This window comes from Mustelus asterias, chromosome 18 (assembly GCF_964213995.1).
Source record: "Mustelus asterias chromosome 18, sMusAst1.hap1.1, whole genome shotgun sequence".
In the NCBI taxonomy this organism is placed as follows: domain Eukaryota; kingdom Metazoa; phylum Chordata; class Chondrichthyes; order Carcharhiniformes; family Triakidae; genus Mustelus; species Mustelus asterias.
The window spans coordinates 85,612,285-85,628,270 of record NC_135818.1 but is presented as its reverse complement, the minus strand read 5'-3'; the positions used below and the strand labels follow the sequence as shown (position 1 = coordinate 85,628,270).

Genomic DNA, 15,986 nt, shown 5'->3' with positions numbered 1-15,986 from the left:
GGGAAGCAGGTGAAAAAGGGTGACGGAGGAAAGAACAAAGGGAAAGGTCTGTGATGGGCTTCAGGTGGTAGAGATTTCAATGACAAATAAAATGATGATACAAGACAAAAAGAGTGGTAATGGGACAAGTAAAGATACAAAAGATGGGTCTAGAGGAAATGTAAATGGCTTTAGTAGATTCATACGGCTGTCTGATAATGGAGTGGTTGTTATGAACGGAAATTGCTAGACTCACTGTTGAGTCTGGAAAGAGGGAAGAAACCTAGTCAAAGATGGGTATGTAGCTATGTTAGTCTCTACAATCTTTCTCTATAAAGAAACATAATGGTGAGGAAAAAAAACACTATTTGATTTATTTATAGAAATCTTGAACTTGCCTTTACCCAAAACCATGGTTTAAGTAGGTAAATATATTTAGTAAAACATTATGTTGGTCCTCAGCCTTTTCAGTATTTCGGTGTTTACCCTCTGACTTGCCTCTCAATTCTACTCATTTCACCCTCTCAAGCAATAACTCCACACAACATGACCACCATAGAGACCACCACATGGGAAATAAGAACATAAGAGCATAAGAACATAAGAAATAGGAGCAGGAGTAGGCCATCTAGCCCCTCGAGCCTGCCCCGCCATTCAGTAAGATCATGGCTGATTTGATAGTGGTTTAGTTCCACTTACCCGCCCGCTCCCCATAACCCTTAATTCCCTTATTGATCAGAAATCTATCTACCTGTGACTTAAACATATTTAACGAGGTAGCCTCCATTGTTTCAATGGGCAGAGAATTCCAGAGATTCACTACCCTCTGAGAGAAGAAGTTCCTCCTCAACTCTGTTCTAAACTGACTCCCCCTTATTTTGAGGCTGTGTCCTCTAGTTCTTGTTTCCTTTCTAAGTGGAAAGAATCTCTCTGCCTCTACCCTGTCTAGCCCCTTCATTATCTTACATGTCTCTATAAGATCTCCCTTCAGCCTTCTAAACTCCGAGTACAGGCCCAATCTACTCAATCTCTCCTCATAAGCCAACCCCCTCATCTCCGGTATCAACCTGGTGAACCTTCTCTGTACTCCCTCCAAGGCCAATATATCCTTCCGCAAATAAGGGGACCAAAATTGCACACAGTACTCCAGCTGCGGCCTCACCAGTACCTTGTACAATTGCAGCAAGACCTCCTTGCTTTTATACTCCATCCCCTTCGCGATAAAGGCCAACATTCCATTTGCCTCCTTGATCACCTGCAAACTGAGTTTTTGCGATTCATGCACAAGGACCCCCAGGTCCCTCTGCACAGTAGCATGTTGTAATTTTTCACCATTTAAATAATAGTCCATTTTACTATTATTCCTTCCAAAGTGGATAACCTCACACTTGTCAACGTTATACTCCATCTGCCAGATCCTCGCCCACTCACTTAGCCTATCCAAATCTCTCTGCAGACTTTCCGCATCCTCCACGCAATTTGCTTTCCCACTCATCTTTGTGTCATCCACAAACTTTGTTACCCTACACTCGGTCCCCTCCTCCAGATCGTCTATGTATATCGTAAAAAGTTGAGGCCCCAGCACCGATCCCTGCGGCACGCCACTAGTCACCAACTGCCAACCAGAAAAGCACCCATTTATTCCAACTCTCTGCTTCCTGTTAGATAGCCAATCCTCAATCCACGCTAACACTTTACCCCCAACTCCGTGTACCTTAATCTTCTGCAGCAACCTTTTGTGAGGCACCTTATCGAACGCCTTCTGGAAATCCAAAAACACCACATCCACCGGTTCCCCTCTGTCAACTGCACTCGTTGCATATTCATAAAAATCCATTAAATTCGTCAAACACAACTTTCCCTTCATGAATCCATGCTGCATCTGCTTGATCGAACCATTTTTTTCCAGGTGTCCTGCTATTTCTTCTTTAATGATGGATTCCAGCAATTTCCCAACTACGGACGTTAAGCTAACCGGCCTGTAGTTACCCGCCTTTTGTCTACCTCCTTTTTTAAACAGTGGCGTCACATTAGCTGTTTTCCAATCAGCCGGCACTTCCCCAGAGTCCAGCGAATTTTGATAAATTACAACCAACGCATCTGCTATTACTTCTGCCATTTCTTTCAGTACCCTGGCATGCATTCCATCCGGGCCCGGGGACTTGTCTACCTTTAGTCCCATTAGCCTACCAAGCACTACCTCTTTAGTAATAGTAATCGTTTTAAGGACCTCACCCCCTACAGTCCCACGACCGTCAATTTTCGGTAAGCTATTTGTGTCCTCTACTGTGAAGACCGACACAAAAAAACTTGTTTAAGGCCTCGGCCATTTCCTCGTTTCCCATTATTAAATCCCCCTTCTCGTCTTCTAAGGGTCCAACATTTACTTTAGCTGCTCTTTTCCTTTTTATATATTTGTAAAAACTTTTACTATCAGTTTTTATATTTTGTGCTAGTTTAGTTTCATAATCTATCTTTCCTTTCTTTATCGCTTTCTTAGTAGTTCTTTATTGTTTTTTAAAGCTTTCCCAATCTTCTAATTCCCCACTAGTTTTGGCCACTCTGTGCACATCGGTTTTTAATTTAATACTCTCCTTTATTTCCTTAGTTATCCATGGCTGGTTATCCCTTTTCTTACATTCCTTCTTTATCACAGGAATATATTTTTGCTGAGTACTGAGAAAAATCTCCTTAAAAATCTGCCACTGTTGCTCAGCTGTCCTACCAACTAGTCTGCGCTCCCAGTCTACATTAGCCAGTTCTGCCCTCATCCTATTGTACTCCCCTCTGTTCAAGCAGGCATCACTTCAGTAAGCAGTGTAAACCTGTTGCACAATAATGTATTAACATACAGTGAAAAGTATTGTTTCTTGCGCGCTATACAGACAAAACGTACCATTCATAGAAAAGGAAATGAGGAGAGTGCAGAATGTAGTGTTACATCTATGTAACAGGGTGTAGAGAAAGGTAACTTAAGGCGAGGTAGGTCCATTCAAAAGTCTGATGGCAGCAGGGAAGAAGCTGTTCTTGAGTCGTTTGGTATGTGACCTCAGACTTTTGTATCTTTTTCCCAATGGAAGAAGGTGTAATAGCAAATGTCCGAGGTGTGCGGGGACTTTAATTATGTTGGCTTCTTTGCCAAGGCAGTGAGAAATGTAGACAGAGTCAATAGATGGGAAGCTGGTTTGCGTGATGGATTGGGCTACATTCACGACCTTTTGTAGTTTCTAGTGGTCTTGGGCAGAGCAGGAGCAATACCAAGCTGTGATACAACCAGAAATGGTTGTCTCTGGTGCATCTGTAAATGTTGGTGGGAGTCGTAGCTGACATGCTAAATTTCCTTAGTCTTCTAAGAAAGTAGAGGCGTTCGTGGGCTTTCTTAACTATAATGTCGGCATGGGAGGACCAGGACAGGTTATTGGTGATCTGGACACCTAAAAATTTGAAGCTCTCAACCGTTTCTACTTTGTCCCCGTTGATGTAGACAGCCGCATGTTCTCCACTACGCTTCCTGAAGTTGATGACAATCTCCTTTGTTTTGTTGACATTGAGGGAGAGATTATTGTTGCTGCACCAGTTCACCAGATTCCCTATCTCATTCCTGTATTCTGTCTTGTCATGGTTGGAGATCCGACCCACTACGGTGGTGTCGTCAGCAAACTTGAAAATTGAGTTGGAGGGGAATTTGGCCACACAGTCGTAGGTGTATAAAGAGTATAATAGGCGGCGGAGAACACAGCCTTGTGGGGCACCGGTATTGAGGATGATCGTGGAGGAGGTGTTGTTGCCTTTCCTTACTGATTGCGCTCTGTGGGTTAGGAAGTTCAGGATCCAGTCAGAGGGAAGAGCCGAGGCCCAGGCCACGGAGTTTGGAGATTAGTTTTGTAGGAATAAAAGTGTTAATAATGCCACATTGGCCAATTTCATCCGGTGCAGGGAGGGCGTTTGTTACATTTTGCCTCCATGCCCCTGCACAGAAAATGATCAGAATTTCTGCTTTTGGGTGCTTCCTACAGAAGAGTAAATGTTGAGTGGCTGGGATCTGGCTCAGATATGATGCCGCCATAGAATCCCTAGAAGGAGGCCATTCAGCCCATATAGTTTGCACCAACAACAATCCTACCCAGGCCCTATCCCCGTAACCCCACATTAACACCACTGTTGCATGGTGCAATAGTCATGGTGTTCCTTTCACACATGAAGAATAGCCGCCACACAGCATACCAGTGGCCACTTGTTCAGCATGTTTTAATACTTTCAGGAGATGAAAAAGGAACCAAAGAGCATTGGCGACCTTTGTAGGACACAAATACTTCAGTGATGATAAAGAATTAACCCCTTCTGAAATTATAATATCAACTTGGCTCGGTGGACAGCATTCTCTCTTCCAAAAGAGAACTTTGTAGCTTTGAGTGGCTCATGAGTTTGAGCGTGTAATCTTGGTTAACAAAGACTTTCAGCGGACTTTGGGGAGCAGGGTACAGCATTGTTTTTGGATGAAACTGAATAACCATGAACTGATTAAGTAGTAATTCATCTCTAGTTTATTGCGCACAGATTGCTTGCTGCGTTTGCCTGTGAATTGATTTGAGGGATCCCAAGGGTATGGTGGGGGACCAGTTAGCTCACTTGTCAAGGTGGCTAAGATGTGGCTCAGTTTAACACCAATAGCACAGGGTTCAATCCCCATTCTGGCTGATGTAGACTCAGAGCCTGTCTCTTGGCCCACCTGTAGCTTAAAATAAAAATCACTTAGCAGCGCTTTGTCGAACAGTCGCAAAGGACCTGCCTTCCATTAGAGAACTTCAAGAAGAAGAATGATACTAATTGTATTATTTTTTTATCTGTTAATACTAATTATAGTACGAGTTCACTGAGTGAATTACTCATTTGGAGAGCAGGTGAGATAGGATGGGCCAAATGTGTTCCTTCTGCTTCGTAACAATTCTGCGATTCTGAAGATTTTGAAACTGAGTGACCTGATGTTACTTATGTCAGCGGTACTATTGTAGAATAAGACACTTAAGTGCACAGGTGCTTGCTTTGGGGAAAGTGAATTGAGAGAGGGGGAAATGCAATAAAATTACTGTTTATAATTCTGTGATAACAGAAGTATGTCAATGTCTACAGCAGAACTGGATTGCCATTTTTCTGTGCATATCTGTAATATAAACATGTTTTAGCAATTTAGTGCAGTTTTCGGGGGGAAAAACTAATCCAAGATGAGACTTGGGTCGAAATAAATGTCCAGTGGAGTATCCCCTTGTGACTGAATAGCACAGCTCTGTTTCAACAAGTGATACATGAACTGAACTTGTGATACTTTAGTTATAGTCTTCTCCCATACAGATGTTTAATTACATTTCACAATCGGGCATGTATCAATACAAGAATGCCAGCTCGTGAGATTTTATTGATGTGTGTGTCATTTTGGTTGAAGCTTGCTGTATAGTTGGAAACTGATGCTAATGCTCAACATAAAGATGTTGTGAGGGGATTTAAATTATAAATGTTGCCATAAATGTGTTGGCATGGAGCTAGTTTTCAATTTCACTGTGATCCAGAAATATAATAGAAACTGATTTCATATCTAAACCCTTTGTTGATTGTTTGTGGTTCACCTTACATACTGATGCTGTTAGCTTAAATTTTCAATGTAATTACAATGCTCAGCTTGACTTGATTTTCATGTATGTATGACAGGTTTTGCAATGTGTATTACAGAATTATAAATGCAGTGGTTCATTTTAGCATGAATATAGTCTTTAACAGGAGGCTGTTTTTGTATGTGAGAGGTTATTGTAAGGACCACTATTTACTGTCTTCTGTTATGTGTTAGAAAGGAGGTGATGTTTGCAATGGTTTGTTCATTTGTTTTTTTCAGCCTATAGCACTTCCAAACTTTATCTTTTGTGATCACCTTAGTACAATTGACTGCAAGACCTTATGAAAATTTTCCTTATTTGAAACTTCAGGAGCTGCATGAACAATTGTACCTTTAATCAATGCAGCGCAGTCACAACAAACACTCTTCACTTGTCTGAAAACAAATTCTGATGGCACAGTTTTGCATTAGAATAATTCTGTCTTCTTTTTTGACCAGGTTCAAGGGAAGGACCCCTCGGTGGACATCACACAGGACCTCGTGGATGAGTCTGAGGAGGAACGTTTCGATGACATGTCATCACCCGGTTTGGAACTTCCACCTTGTGAGTTGAGCAGATTGGAAGAGCTGGCAGAACTAGTTGCGACATCACTACCTTCTCCCTTGCGGCGGGAGAAACTTGCACTTGCACTGGAAAATGAGGGCTACATTAAGAAGCTCCTGGAACTCTTTCACGTGTGTGAGGACTTGGAAAACGTTGAAGGACTACACCACTTGTACGAAATAATCAAGGGAATTTTCCTTTTGAACAGAACTGCACTTTTTGAAGTCATGTTTTCAGAAGAATGTATAATGGACGTAATAGGATGTCTAGAATATGATCCTTCTTTATCCCTGCCAAGAAAACACAGAGAATTTCTGACAAAAACGGCTAAGTTTAAAGAGGTGATTCCCATATCTGATCCAGAACTTAAACAGAAAATCCACCAGACATACAGAGTACAGTACATTCAGGATATGGTTCTGCCTACACCATCTGTATTTGAGGAAAACATGTTATCAACACTTCACTCCTTCATCTTTTTTAATAAAGTTGAAATAGTTGGTATGCTTCAGGTAAGCATTCAACATCTGTCCTGATATAGCAGAAAAACTGCGCAAGTATGACAGGCATGTTACTGAGTTTCATATTTTATTTTGTCACTACTAGTTTTTGTAGTGTGATTGTGAAATGTTTATACTGAGCTAAAACCATCCAACATTGTGAATATAGAGTTTTGTACTTCCAGACTTTGGTTATCTAGATTGACCATTTTGAGCCATGTAACATCATGGTGAATTACACCTCTCATTAGTCATGGTAGTTTCAGTATTAATTTGAGGTGTGGTTTCAAGATCAGTTTGAAGTATTAAATTAAGAATAGCACACTGGAAGTGCAATTTGGCTTAAGTGCAATCTTTTTCTTTCACTGATATGAATATATGGTAATTAAGTAAGTTTAACATTTATCGTTATCTGCTATTGTATTGTATAATTAGCTCCTGAATTGTGAAACCACATAAAACTCCCTCTTCTTTCTGGCTTTCTGGCCATTTTAGAAGGGAGTGTGATTGATACCTTTGGGGTTACAGGAAAGGTTCGTTGTAAGTTTTGAAGAAAAAGTATAAATTATTTTGGTGCTTCCAAGAAGAATTTGTTACGAACCTCCTTACAGAATGGTTAGAAGGCCGACTGGAAGGCAAAGCAGAAGGTCTGGATAAAGGATACCTATTCTGAGTGCCACAGGATGGGAAGTGGGGTCCCACAAAGATCAGTGCAGGGATCACTGTTCATAATTTATATTAATGCTGGAATTAAAAGCACAATTTCTAAATTAGGAAATGAAAGTCAACATTGAGGAAGACTGTAATGAATTACAGAATCAGAGAAAAATTGGCCAACAAATTTCAACATAGCAAAGTGTACGGTATTACATTAAGAAAACTAAGGAGGCCGACATTGAAGTGCCTAGAATTTGGATAGCACCTTAATTGGGCCACAAATGGAGTACTGTGTGCAGTTCTGGTTGCCATGTTAGAAAAATGATATAGGTGCATTGGATATTAAGATTGATAAGGATGATATCAGAACTGAGGTTATAGCTATCGGGAAATGATGACCGTGGGGGTTGCTTCTTTTAAAAAGGAGGAGGTTGAGGGATGACCCAGTAGAGGTCTTTGGAATGATAGGTTTTGATAGAGTTGATGCAGGGTGTGTTTCCACTTGCGGGGAAGAGCAAAACTAGAGACATCAATGCAAGACAATCACTAAGAAATCAAATAGGGAATTCACAAGAAACTTCTTTACCCAAAGAGTGATGCGAATGTAGAACTCGCTGCCACAGGGAGTGGTTGAGGCGAATGGTATTGGTGCATTTAAAGGGAAGCTGGTTAAATACACGAGGAATAGCGGTTATGATAAAGTTAGATGCAGAAGAATGGAAGGAGGCTTAAGTGGACCACAAATGCCATCATCAACTGGACGGAATAGCCTGTCTTTCTTTCAGTGCATATATACATGTGTGCGTGCATGTGCCACAGAAGGGTTTTAAGTACTATTAAATAAGTGAAAAGGCCTACTGACTTGTTCAACAACTTACCACGCCATGTATTTATTTGCTTCACATGCATGTTGTCTCCCGAGCTCCCAGTGATCAGTGACCATTGACCCCCACCTGGCCAGCGTGGATAGGTTCGGGGAATTGCGCTTGTCTGCACAACTTCCATCTCAAGTGTTTCTCTATAGCTTTAATGGCCTGAAGTGAACATTGTTTTTCAGTTACCAAAGCGCTACCCAGTTTCAGTATGGCTGCCTTAGACTCAATCACTGCCAATCTTTACCTGATTATGTTAGCGGTACATGAAAGCTCTCGGAAACCTTGTCTGAAAACCGGCAAGATCCAAAATCCGGCATGGATTCTGTCTTCCGTGGCCAGTTTTGAGGCACTGTATCTGTACTTTATATAATTAGATAACAGTAACTGAAGCATTAAAAATCTTGCCAGAACATTATTTGAAGTTGTGATATTCATGTCAAATGGCTTTGTAGCTTATTGCAAGGATCCTAATAGCAGCAAAAGAATTCTGGCAGCTAGGTACTTAAAAAGAGCCAGCATCCAAAAAGGAAATTAGCAGCTAATCATTTTACTGCTGGGAAGTGATTTTCTCTTGTAACTGATTTTTTCTGTATTTCTGCCTCAATTTGGAAGATTACTTTGTTTTAACATTAGGTTAGCATCCTACTTAACAACCTCATAGCCTCCATCACAAGCATTACCTATGTTTCACCTCTATGCTATGTCTGGATCCACTCTACCTTTGTACCTGAGGGGCAACACAGCGGCACAGTGGTTAGCACTGCAGCCTCACAGCACCAGGGACCCAGGTTCGATTCCCGGCTTGGGTCACTGTGCGGAGTTTGCACGTTCTCCCCGTGTCTGCGTGGGTTTCCTCCGGGTACTCCGATTTCCTCCCACAGTCCAAAAGACATGCTGGTTAGGTGCTTTGGCCATGCTAAATTCTCCCTCCGTGTACCCGAACAGGCACCAGAGCATGGTGACTCGGGGATTTTCACAGTAACTTCATTGCAGTGTTAATGTAAGCCTACTTGTGACAATCATAAATAAGCTAAATTTAAACTTTAATATCCACCTGCTGCTAAACACTTACTTGTGCCTTTGTTACCTCAAGAAACAACTTTTCCAAAGTTCTCAGGTTCTCCTCCCATGCTGCACCTTCCATTATGTTTAGATCATCCAAAACACATGCTCCACATTCTGTCACAGTCACATTTCACCCGTCTGTACTGACCTATATTGGCTTACAATCTTCCATTTAACATTTCTCATACTCCTGTTCAAACCAAGTCATGAACCGGTCCCTCCTCACCACCATTTTTGGCAGTCCTAGACCCTAGGAGAATTACATGGGCGGCATGTTGGCACAGTGGTTAGCACTGCTGCCTCACAGCGCCAGGAACCCGGGTTCAATTCCCGGCTTGGGTCCCTGTCTGTGCGGAGTCTGCACGTTCTCCCTGTGTCTGCGTGGGTTTCCTCCGGGTGCTCCAGTTTCTTCCCACAGTCTGAAATACATGCTGGTTAGGTGCATTGACCCAAACAGGCGCCGAAGTTTGGCAACTAGGGGAATTTCGCAGTAACTTCATTGCAGTATTAATGTAAGCCTTGTGACTAATAAACTTTACTTTAGTTCAACATATACCTCAATCCCATCCTGTCTCTTCTCCCCATCACTGGTAGCTCCACCTTGGGGTGGTGAGCTCTGGAATTCCTTTCCCACACCTGTTTACCTTTAAGAGCTTCCATTGAACTCACCTTCTTTAGCTCCGTGTTGATTTTCGTCTGTTTGATTCTGGAAAGTGCCTTGGGCACTATGGTGTGATAAAAGATACAATAAAAATGTAAGTTGTTTTCGCATACATTTAGCAACTGTTTTTCCATGCCTTATTGTAGAATTTGACAACAAAGAATGGGATGCAGCCTATATATTCTGTTACTTATTGGGTGTTAACCAGAGTCTGCGTTATTCGTGAATTGTGAGGTCTTTGTTTTTACACTGTACTGCAAAGATCAAGCTTGTGAGGATCCGGAGACCAACTCATCGAGCACTTGTTTTGGGATTAATCAGTTGAAGTGGCTCTTGCTTGTATTGGGTACGTTGAGAAGCAAGGGATTAGTACAGATGCAACAAGTATCAGGGTGTTATGTGAGTACTTTGGCACTCTGGATCAAATGGTAAAGCTGTGTTTGGAATCAGAACATAAAATGAAATAGTTAAATTATGCAGATGGATCCTTGTGGCTCGCTATGCTTATCCAGTGAATAGCTGAACTATACAGATCAGGAAGGTTGACCTCTAGTTTACACTGTTGGCTGATCTATCCTTTTGTGGTTCAAGTTAGGCGATGCAACTGTCCAGCTAGTGTTTAAAGAAAATGTAAAGGTAGCAGAATGGATCCAGATTGCAGTCCCTTTGTAATCATAACAATCAGCATTTTGCTCAACTTAAATACATTTCATAAAATTAAAAGTATTATCCTCCACAATTTGAACATGCATGATTTTTGAGCTTTGTTTTTCCAATGAACTGCCCTTTCTTGTGACTTCCAAACTGCTGGGCAATGTGTCAGGTTTTGCAATAACTAGATGTTGAATTCTACATTTCAGTGTGGTCACCAACAGTTAGAATTAAAGAATTTCCAGTTTGTGGAATAACAGTACAAAACTGTACAAACATAGAATTGACTGAGGTCTCTACAGATCCAATATGGATTTAAGCACTGGCTGCTATGTTGTGCAATATGCAACTCATTCATGTTTCATTAACTAGTCCAAAGTCAACATTGATTTCTTGTTCAAATGTGGGGATATTGATACAATTTTACTTTTGAAATTTATGTAGTTTAAAAATTTACTTTAGAAATCTATGTACTTTAAAAAAAAAGCAAACTTAATTTTTAGGTTCAAACCCTACTCCCGCATGTGAACACATAATCCAGGCTGATATTCAATGCAGTGTGATTGAGTGCTGCAATGTTGGAAACATCGGTCCTTTTGTTCGCTTTTTGATCAATCTTAAATTGTCCATGCCTGCTCAGGTGGAAGGAGAAGATCCTATGACAATATTTGAAGAGCAGGGAATTCACTCGTGTCCTTGTTGATATTTACCGTACAACCCGCACTACTAAAACCATTTAACTGTCATTCATTTCATTGCTTTTTGTGAGATCTTTGTGTGTAAAAATAGGCTGTTGTGTTTGCTAGTATAACAAGAGCAATAGCACTTCTAAAGTACGTTATTGAACTTGAAGAGCTTTGAGGGCATGAAAGTTTTTTCTTTCTTTAATAGTTGCAACAAAGGTTATTTTGAATTATTTAACATTGACTCTGCTAATTAGAATAGACTGATACTTGTTTGAAATGTAAACTAGTCTGTACAGTAAATCAATTCAAGACGAGAAATTTGAACAAGCTCCTCACAAATTGTATTTTAAAACTTTAGGGACAAGGGCTTAAAAGATCTATATCATTTCAAAACAATGTACCTTGAGGCAAAAAACATGAAGACTCTTAATTTGCAACGACTAGGTTGCTGTACTTTTCAGATGGCATCAGTTGTTGAATTGAGTGGTCCTGATATAATAGAGAACACACATGAAGGTTTTTCTAATCAAATGACTGCACCAAATAAGATATTAGAAGCAGAATCTTGTAATGTCTTCTCATTAGCTGAATGTAATTTTAAAAGATGTATTAGAGCGTTCACCAGGTCCTATTCTATTCTATGTAGTTTAGTTTATGATGTTGAAGATGAGCAAGTGCCAGTGAGTCTGCAAAATGATGTCATGATGCAGCAAAGTTACTGCAGTAAAATTCCTCGCCGCTCATGAATGATAGTTGATCACTGTTCAATAATCTATGCAGTATAAGTATTCTTTATACTGGACTAGAGTAATTGTGCAAATATGTTGTAGCAGAGCCCAAAACCTGTCGTTGCAATATAAGATATGTTGCTAAATCAGTGCTTTTAGATGTTTTTATCGATTTATGTTATTTATCCATTTATGTTATATTGAACACTATTAAAGTAATAGGGTGGGGTCCATGATACCAGAAGCCTCAAAAGGTAGATTTGTGCTTTAGTAGTTGGGTGATAGGTACTGAGCGCTTGGAAAGGGAGGTTACTCCATGGTTTTGAAGTATTGGGGAAGAGAGTCCCAATTTCAGTGAAGGGGAGTTGAAAATCCAACAGAAAAGGCATTTCCAAAGTTCTTTTTGCATTTTCACCGTAAGACATTTGTATGAACAAAATGTAAGGTTTTTTTTGTGTTAAAATTGCAAGTCTTGACCTCCTTGGGGCTATGGGAATAGGGCCTGGGTGGGATGTTCTGTCAGAGAGTCGGTGCAGACTCGATGCGCCAAATGGCCTCCTCCTGCACTGTAGGGATTCTATACTTGAGAGTGAAGTTTAAGATTTCACTGATGTGTTGCACTACATTGTTTGTGTATTCAATTGTGTGTGATTTCTGTCACTTTAAAAAACTTTGGCCAAGTTCAAGAAGATTGCAAGTCTTTTGTGATGCCAATCCATTAACCAAATTGGCAAACTCATAGCAGATTTCAGTAAATGAACCACTTTTGCTAGCTCATTCCTGAACTCTGGAAAATTATTTTGCCTCAGCTATTCCAAGATTGATGAAATTACATAACTAATGGAAGACATACTTAACTTTTGTAGTTTATTTTACATTTCTGATAGAATTTGCAAAAATGTACAGAATCCTTTACTCCTAGTATTTCAGTAGCTTACAGGATAGTTAGTGCAACGTTTGGGGCTCTTGTTTAATAGAAATCCAATTATTCCGGAACAGTCATGTCAAAAGAAGTTTTATGATGAGGAAAATTCACTAATGCTTTGGCTTTGGCCTTGTTAAAAGAAGCACCAAGATAAATGCTGAAGCGAAATACTGCAAACCCTGCAAATCTGAAATATAAACAGAAAATTCCAGAAATACTCAGCATACCTAGCAGCATCTCTGGAGGTAGGAATCGAGTTAACATTTCAGGATGCTGTTTGCCTGTGTAACCAGTGTTATTACTCAATCAGGTGAAGTGCTTTAAGATACAAAAACAGAAAATGCTGGAAAATCTCAGCAGGTCTGACAGCACTTTGTGGAGAGAGCATGGGCTCTATTCTCTTTCCACAGACGCTGTCAGACCCGCTGAGATTTTCCAGCATTTTCTGTTTTTGTTTCAGATTCCAGCATCCACAGTATTTTGCTTTTATCTAAGTGCTTTAAGATGTTTTGACTTAAGGTACTGTATGAATTAACTATTTTAAATAAACCTTGTTGCTCTTCTCTGTATCTTCAGCATATCTGTATTCTAGCTCTGGCTTCAATGGTGATATGTACAAGGTTAGATTAACTTAATTTGACTTCTTATCAGAAGCCTTCAAACTGTATTCTGATATTGTGATGAACTGTGTTGCTTAATTATCTGAGTTGACTCGAAATCTTTGGTGAATGATCAGCAATCACAGCTCAATTCTTTTTCTTTATAGAAAACACTTATTTGACAGCATACATTACATTTGTCAAATAGCCCTTTCTAAAAGAAGGAGGGACTTCTCCTCGTGTCCTAACTGATATTTTCTCCTCAGCCAGTGGTGCCAGTAAGCAGTTTATCTGGTCATTCAATTTGCTGTGTGCAAAATAGCTATTGCAACAGCCATTGCACTTCAGAATAGAGTGCTATGAGAGGAACTTTATAATGTTTCAGATGTTATGGTGTGCAATGTAAATGCAAGTCATTCGAGAGCTATCATCTTCAATTATCATGATTACCAACAACGTGACATACCTGTAACTACCGTTATTTACCCTGATTCCATACAGTTCGGAGTGTGGTCTCCAGAAAAAGGAAATTAAAATCAATAGTGGCACTCCTGAGTGTTTTTTGCACATCAAATGGACATATTACTAAAAAGTTACTAAAATCCTAGTAATAACACAGAGGAGGATGGCTACTTTTTTCCAAAATCTAAATGCTGAATGTTCTTAAGTCAGGCTCTGTCGAGAAACTTTTAGTAATAGCGAAAAAAAGCATGTGCCATAGAACAGGTGCAACAAAAATATCACTGACTGTCTTTGTTGCAGGATATCGCTGCAATATGACCATAACCACTGCCTTCCCCTTCTCTGTCTAATGCTTCCTAGCACTTCCTTGCAATGTGCTGTACCAGCATTGGTATCTCAGTCAAACTTTACAGCATGAACTCTTAACAAATTAATACTGACATCATAAGGAAGTGCCAGTCTGGACAGCAATTTAATATTGTGCCAATGTTTGTATAGCTAGGCTTTCTCTTTTTATTAAAAACATTGTCCTCAATCCATCTTGGTTGTTCAGGCTAAGTCCAACCAGACTAATTATTATCAGTAACTATATCCACCTTAACAGATGTGTATAATATGGCTTTTAACTATCTTCTTAAATTTATTCATGAGATGTGGGTGTCACTGGCAAAGCCAACATTTATTGCCCCAACCAAATTATGCTCAAGAAACTGATGGTGAGTCACCACCTTGAATTGTTGAAGCCCGTGTAGTGATGGAACACCCATACTGCTGTTTCAGCTCGAGCTCCAAGTGACGATGAAGGAATGGAAATATTTTCCAAGCCTGGTTGGTTTGGCATTGGAGGAGAACTTGAAGGTGGCAGTGTTCCTATGTGCCTCTTGCCCTTTTTCTTTATGGGTGATAGTTCATAGGTTTGGAAGTTAATGTCGAATATGCCTTTGCTGCATTCAGTGAGAATGGCAACACAAGTTTTACCTCCGTCAAAATGTCCTTATTGCGCACATCTGCTTCTCCGCCAAAAATTGAGTCAACTGCATGATGTGGGACTGGAATCTTCCATAGGCCAGAGCAGACAAAAGTGAGCAGTTAGGTTTTGATAACAATTTGTCAGCCCTCATGGTCATTTGTTGTATTTATTGCTGGCTGCCCAAAAATTTACTATTTATTGACTTCAATTAATTTGAGCTTATTGCCTCAGCATTGCTAGACTAGTACCATAACTGCTAGAATACTATGCCTATTTGTGTACAAGTGGAGTTAATTATATTTTTAAAAGAATCTTGAGGGAAAATCAATGTAACTGACTGGCTAAGGATCTGCAGGCAGTGACTGAGTGTCTGTTGCTCCCTGCTTCAGTCATGGTCATGAGTTATTTTTATTGTGCTAGTGTATTAACAAATGTTATAGTCACACAGTAAAGAAGAAAAAACCCTGTTCAGTGGGTCACAGCTAGTCTTCTGTCTGTATTTTATCAGCGATCTTGCACTTTTTATTTTAAATCTTCCAGGAAGATGAGAAGTTCCTAACAGAACTTTTTGCACAGTTAACGGATGATGCCACCGATGATGATAAGAGACAGGAACTGGTAAGTGTGGGAATGTCTGAGTGTATATGTGCTACTGGAGATATGCGCAGGGGCTGAACAGAGCCATTTTGGGATGGTTCATAGCTAAAATGTAATTGGGTGAATAATATATCGGACCAGATCTGTTGGTGTTCCTTGGTACACAGTCTTTGGAAGTAACTATTTTCTGCAAATCAGTGTGCTTTTACTATAAGAGGGTCTCACTTGTGTCTCTGGAGTGTCACAGGATCTAGCTCTACATACATAAATACCCCGAACATGTGAATTTGTATTTTGTACAGTTGTTTAAAGAGAAATTGTAAAGAATAGTACTTTGAAGAAGTTGTTCCAGTGCAGCCTTTGAGCCAGTTTGATCCATTTACTTCTGAGCCTTCCTTCCTAGCTTACATAGCTGTTGGATG

The 15,986-nt window shown here is 40.2% G+C and overlaps 1 protein-coding gene across 4 annotated transcripts in view; it reads left to right on the top strand.

Annotated features, from left to right (window-relative positions):
* Nucleotides 1-15,986, top strand: part of LOC144507338 (serine/threonine-protein phosphatase 4 regulatory subunit 3-like) — a 104,815-nt gene that overhangs the window by 47,628 nt on the left and 41,201 nt on the right. For all 4 annotated transcript variants that reach the window (XR_013500070.1, XR_013500069.1, XM_078234503.1 and 1 more), the window contains exons 4-5: nt 6,083-6,700; nt 15,508-15,585. Coding sequence is in view for 2 of the 4 variants with exons in the window: in XM_078234503.1 (XP_078090629.1) it covers nt 6,083-6,700; nt 15,508-15,585 (696 nt within the window). In the remaining 2 variants the exon portion in view is untranslated. The remainder of the gene's footprint in view (nt 1-6,082; nt 6,701-15,507; nt 15,586-15,986) is intronic.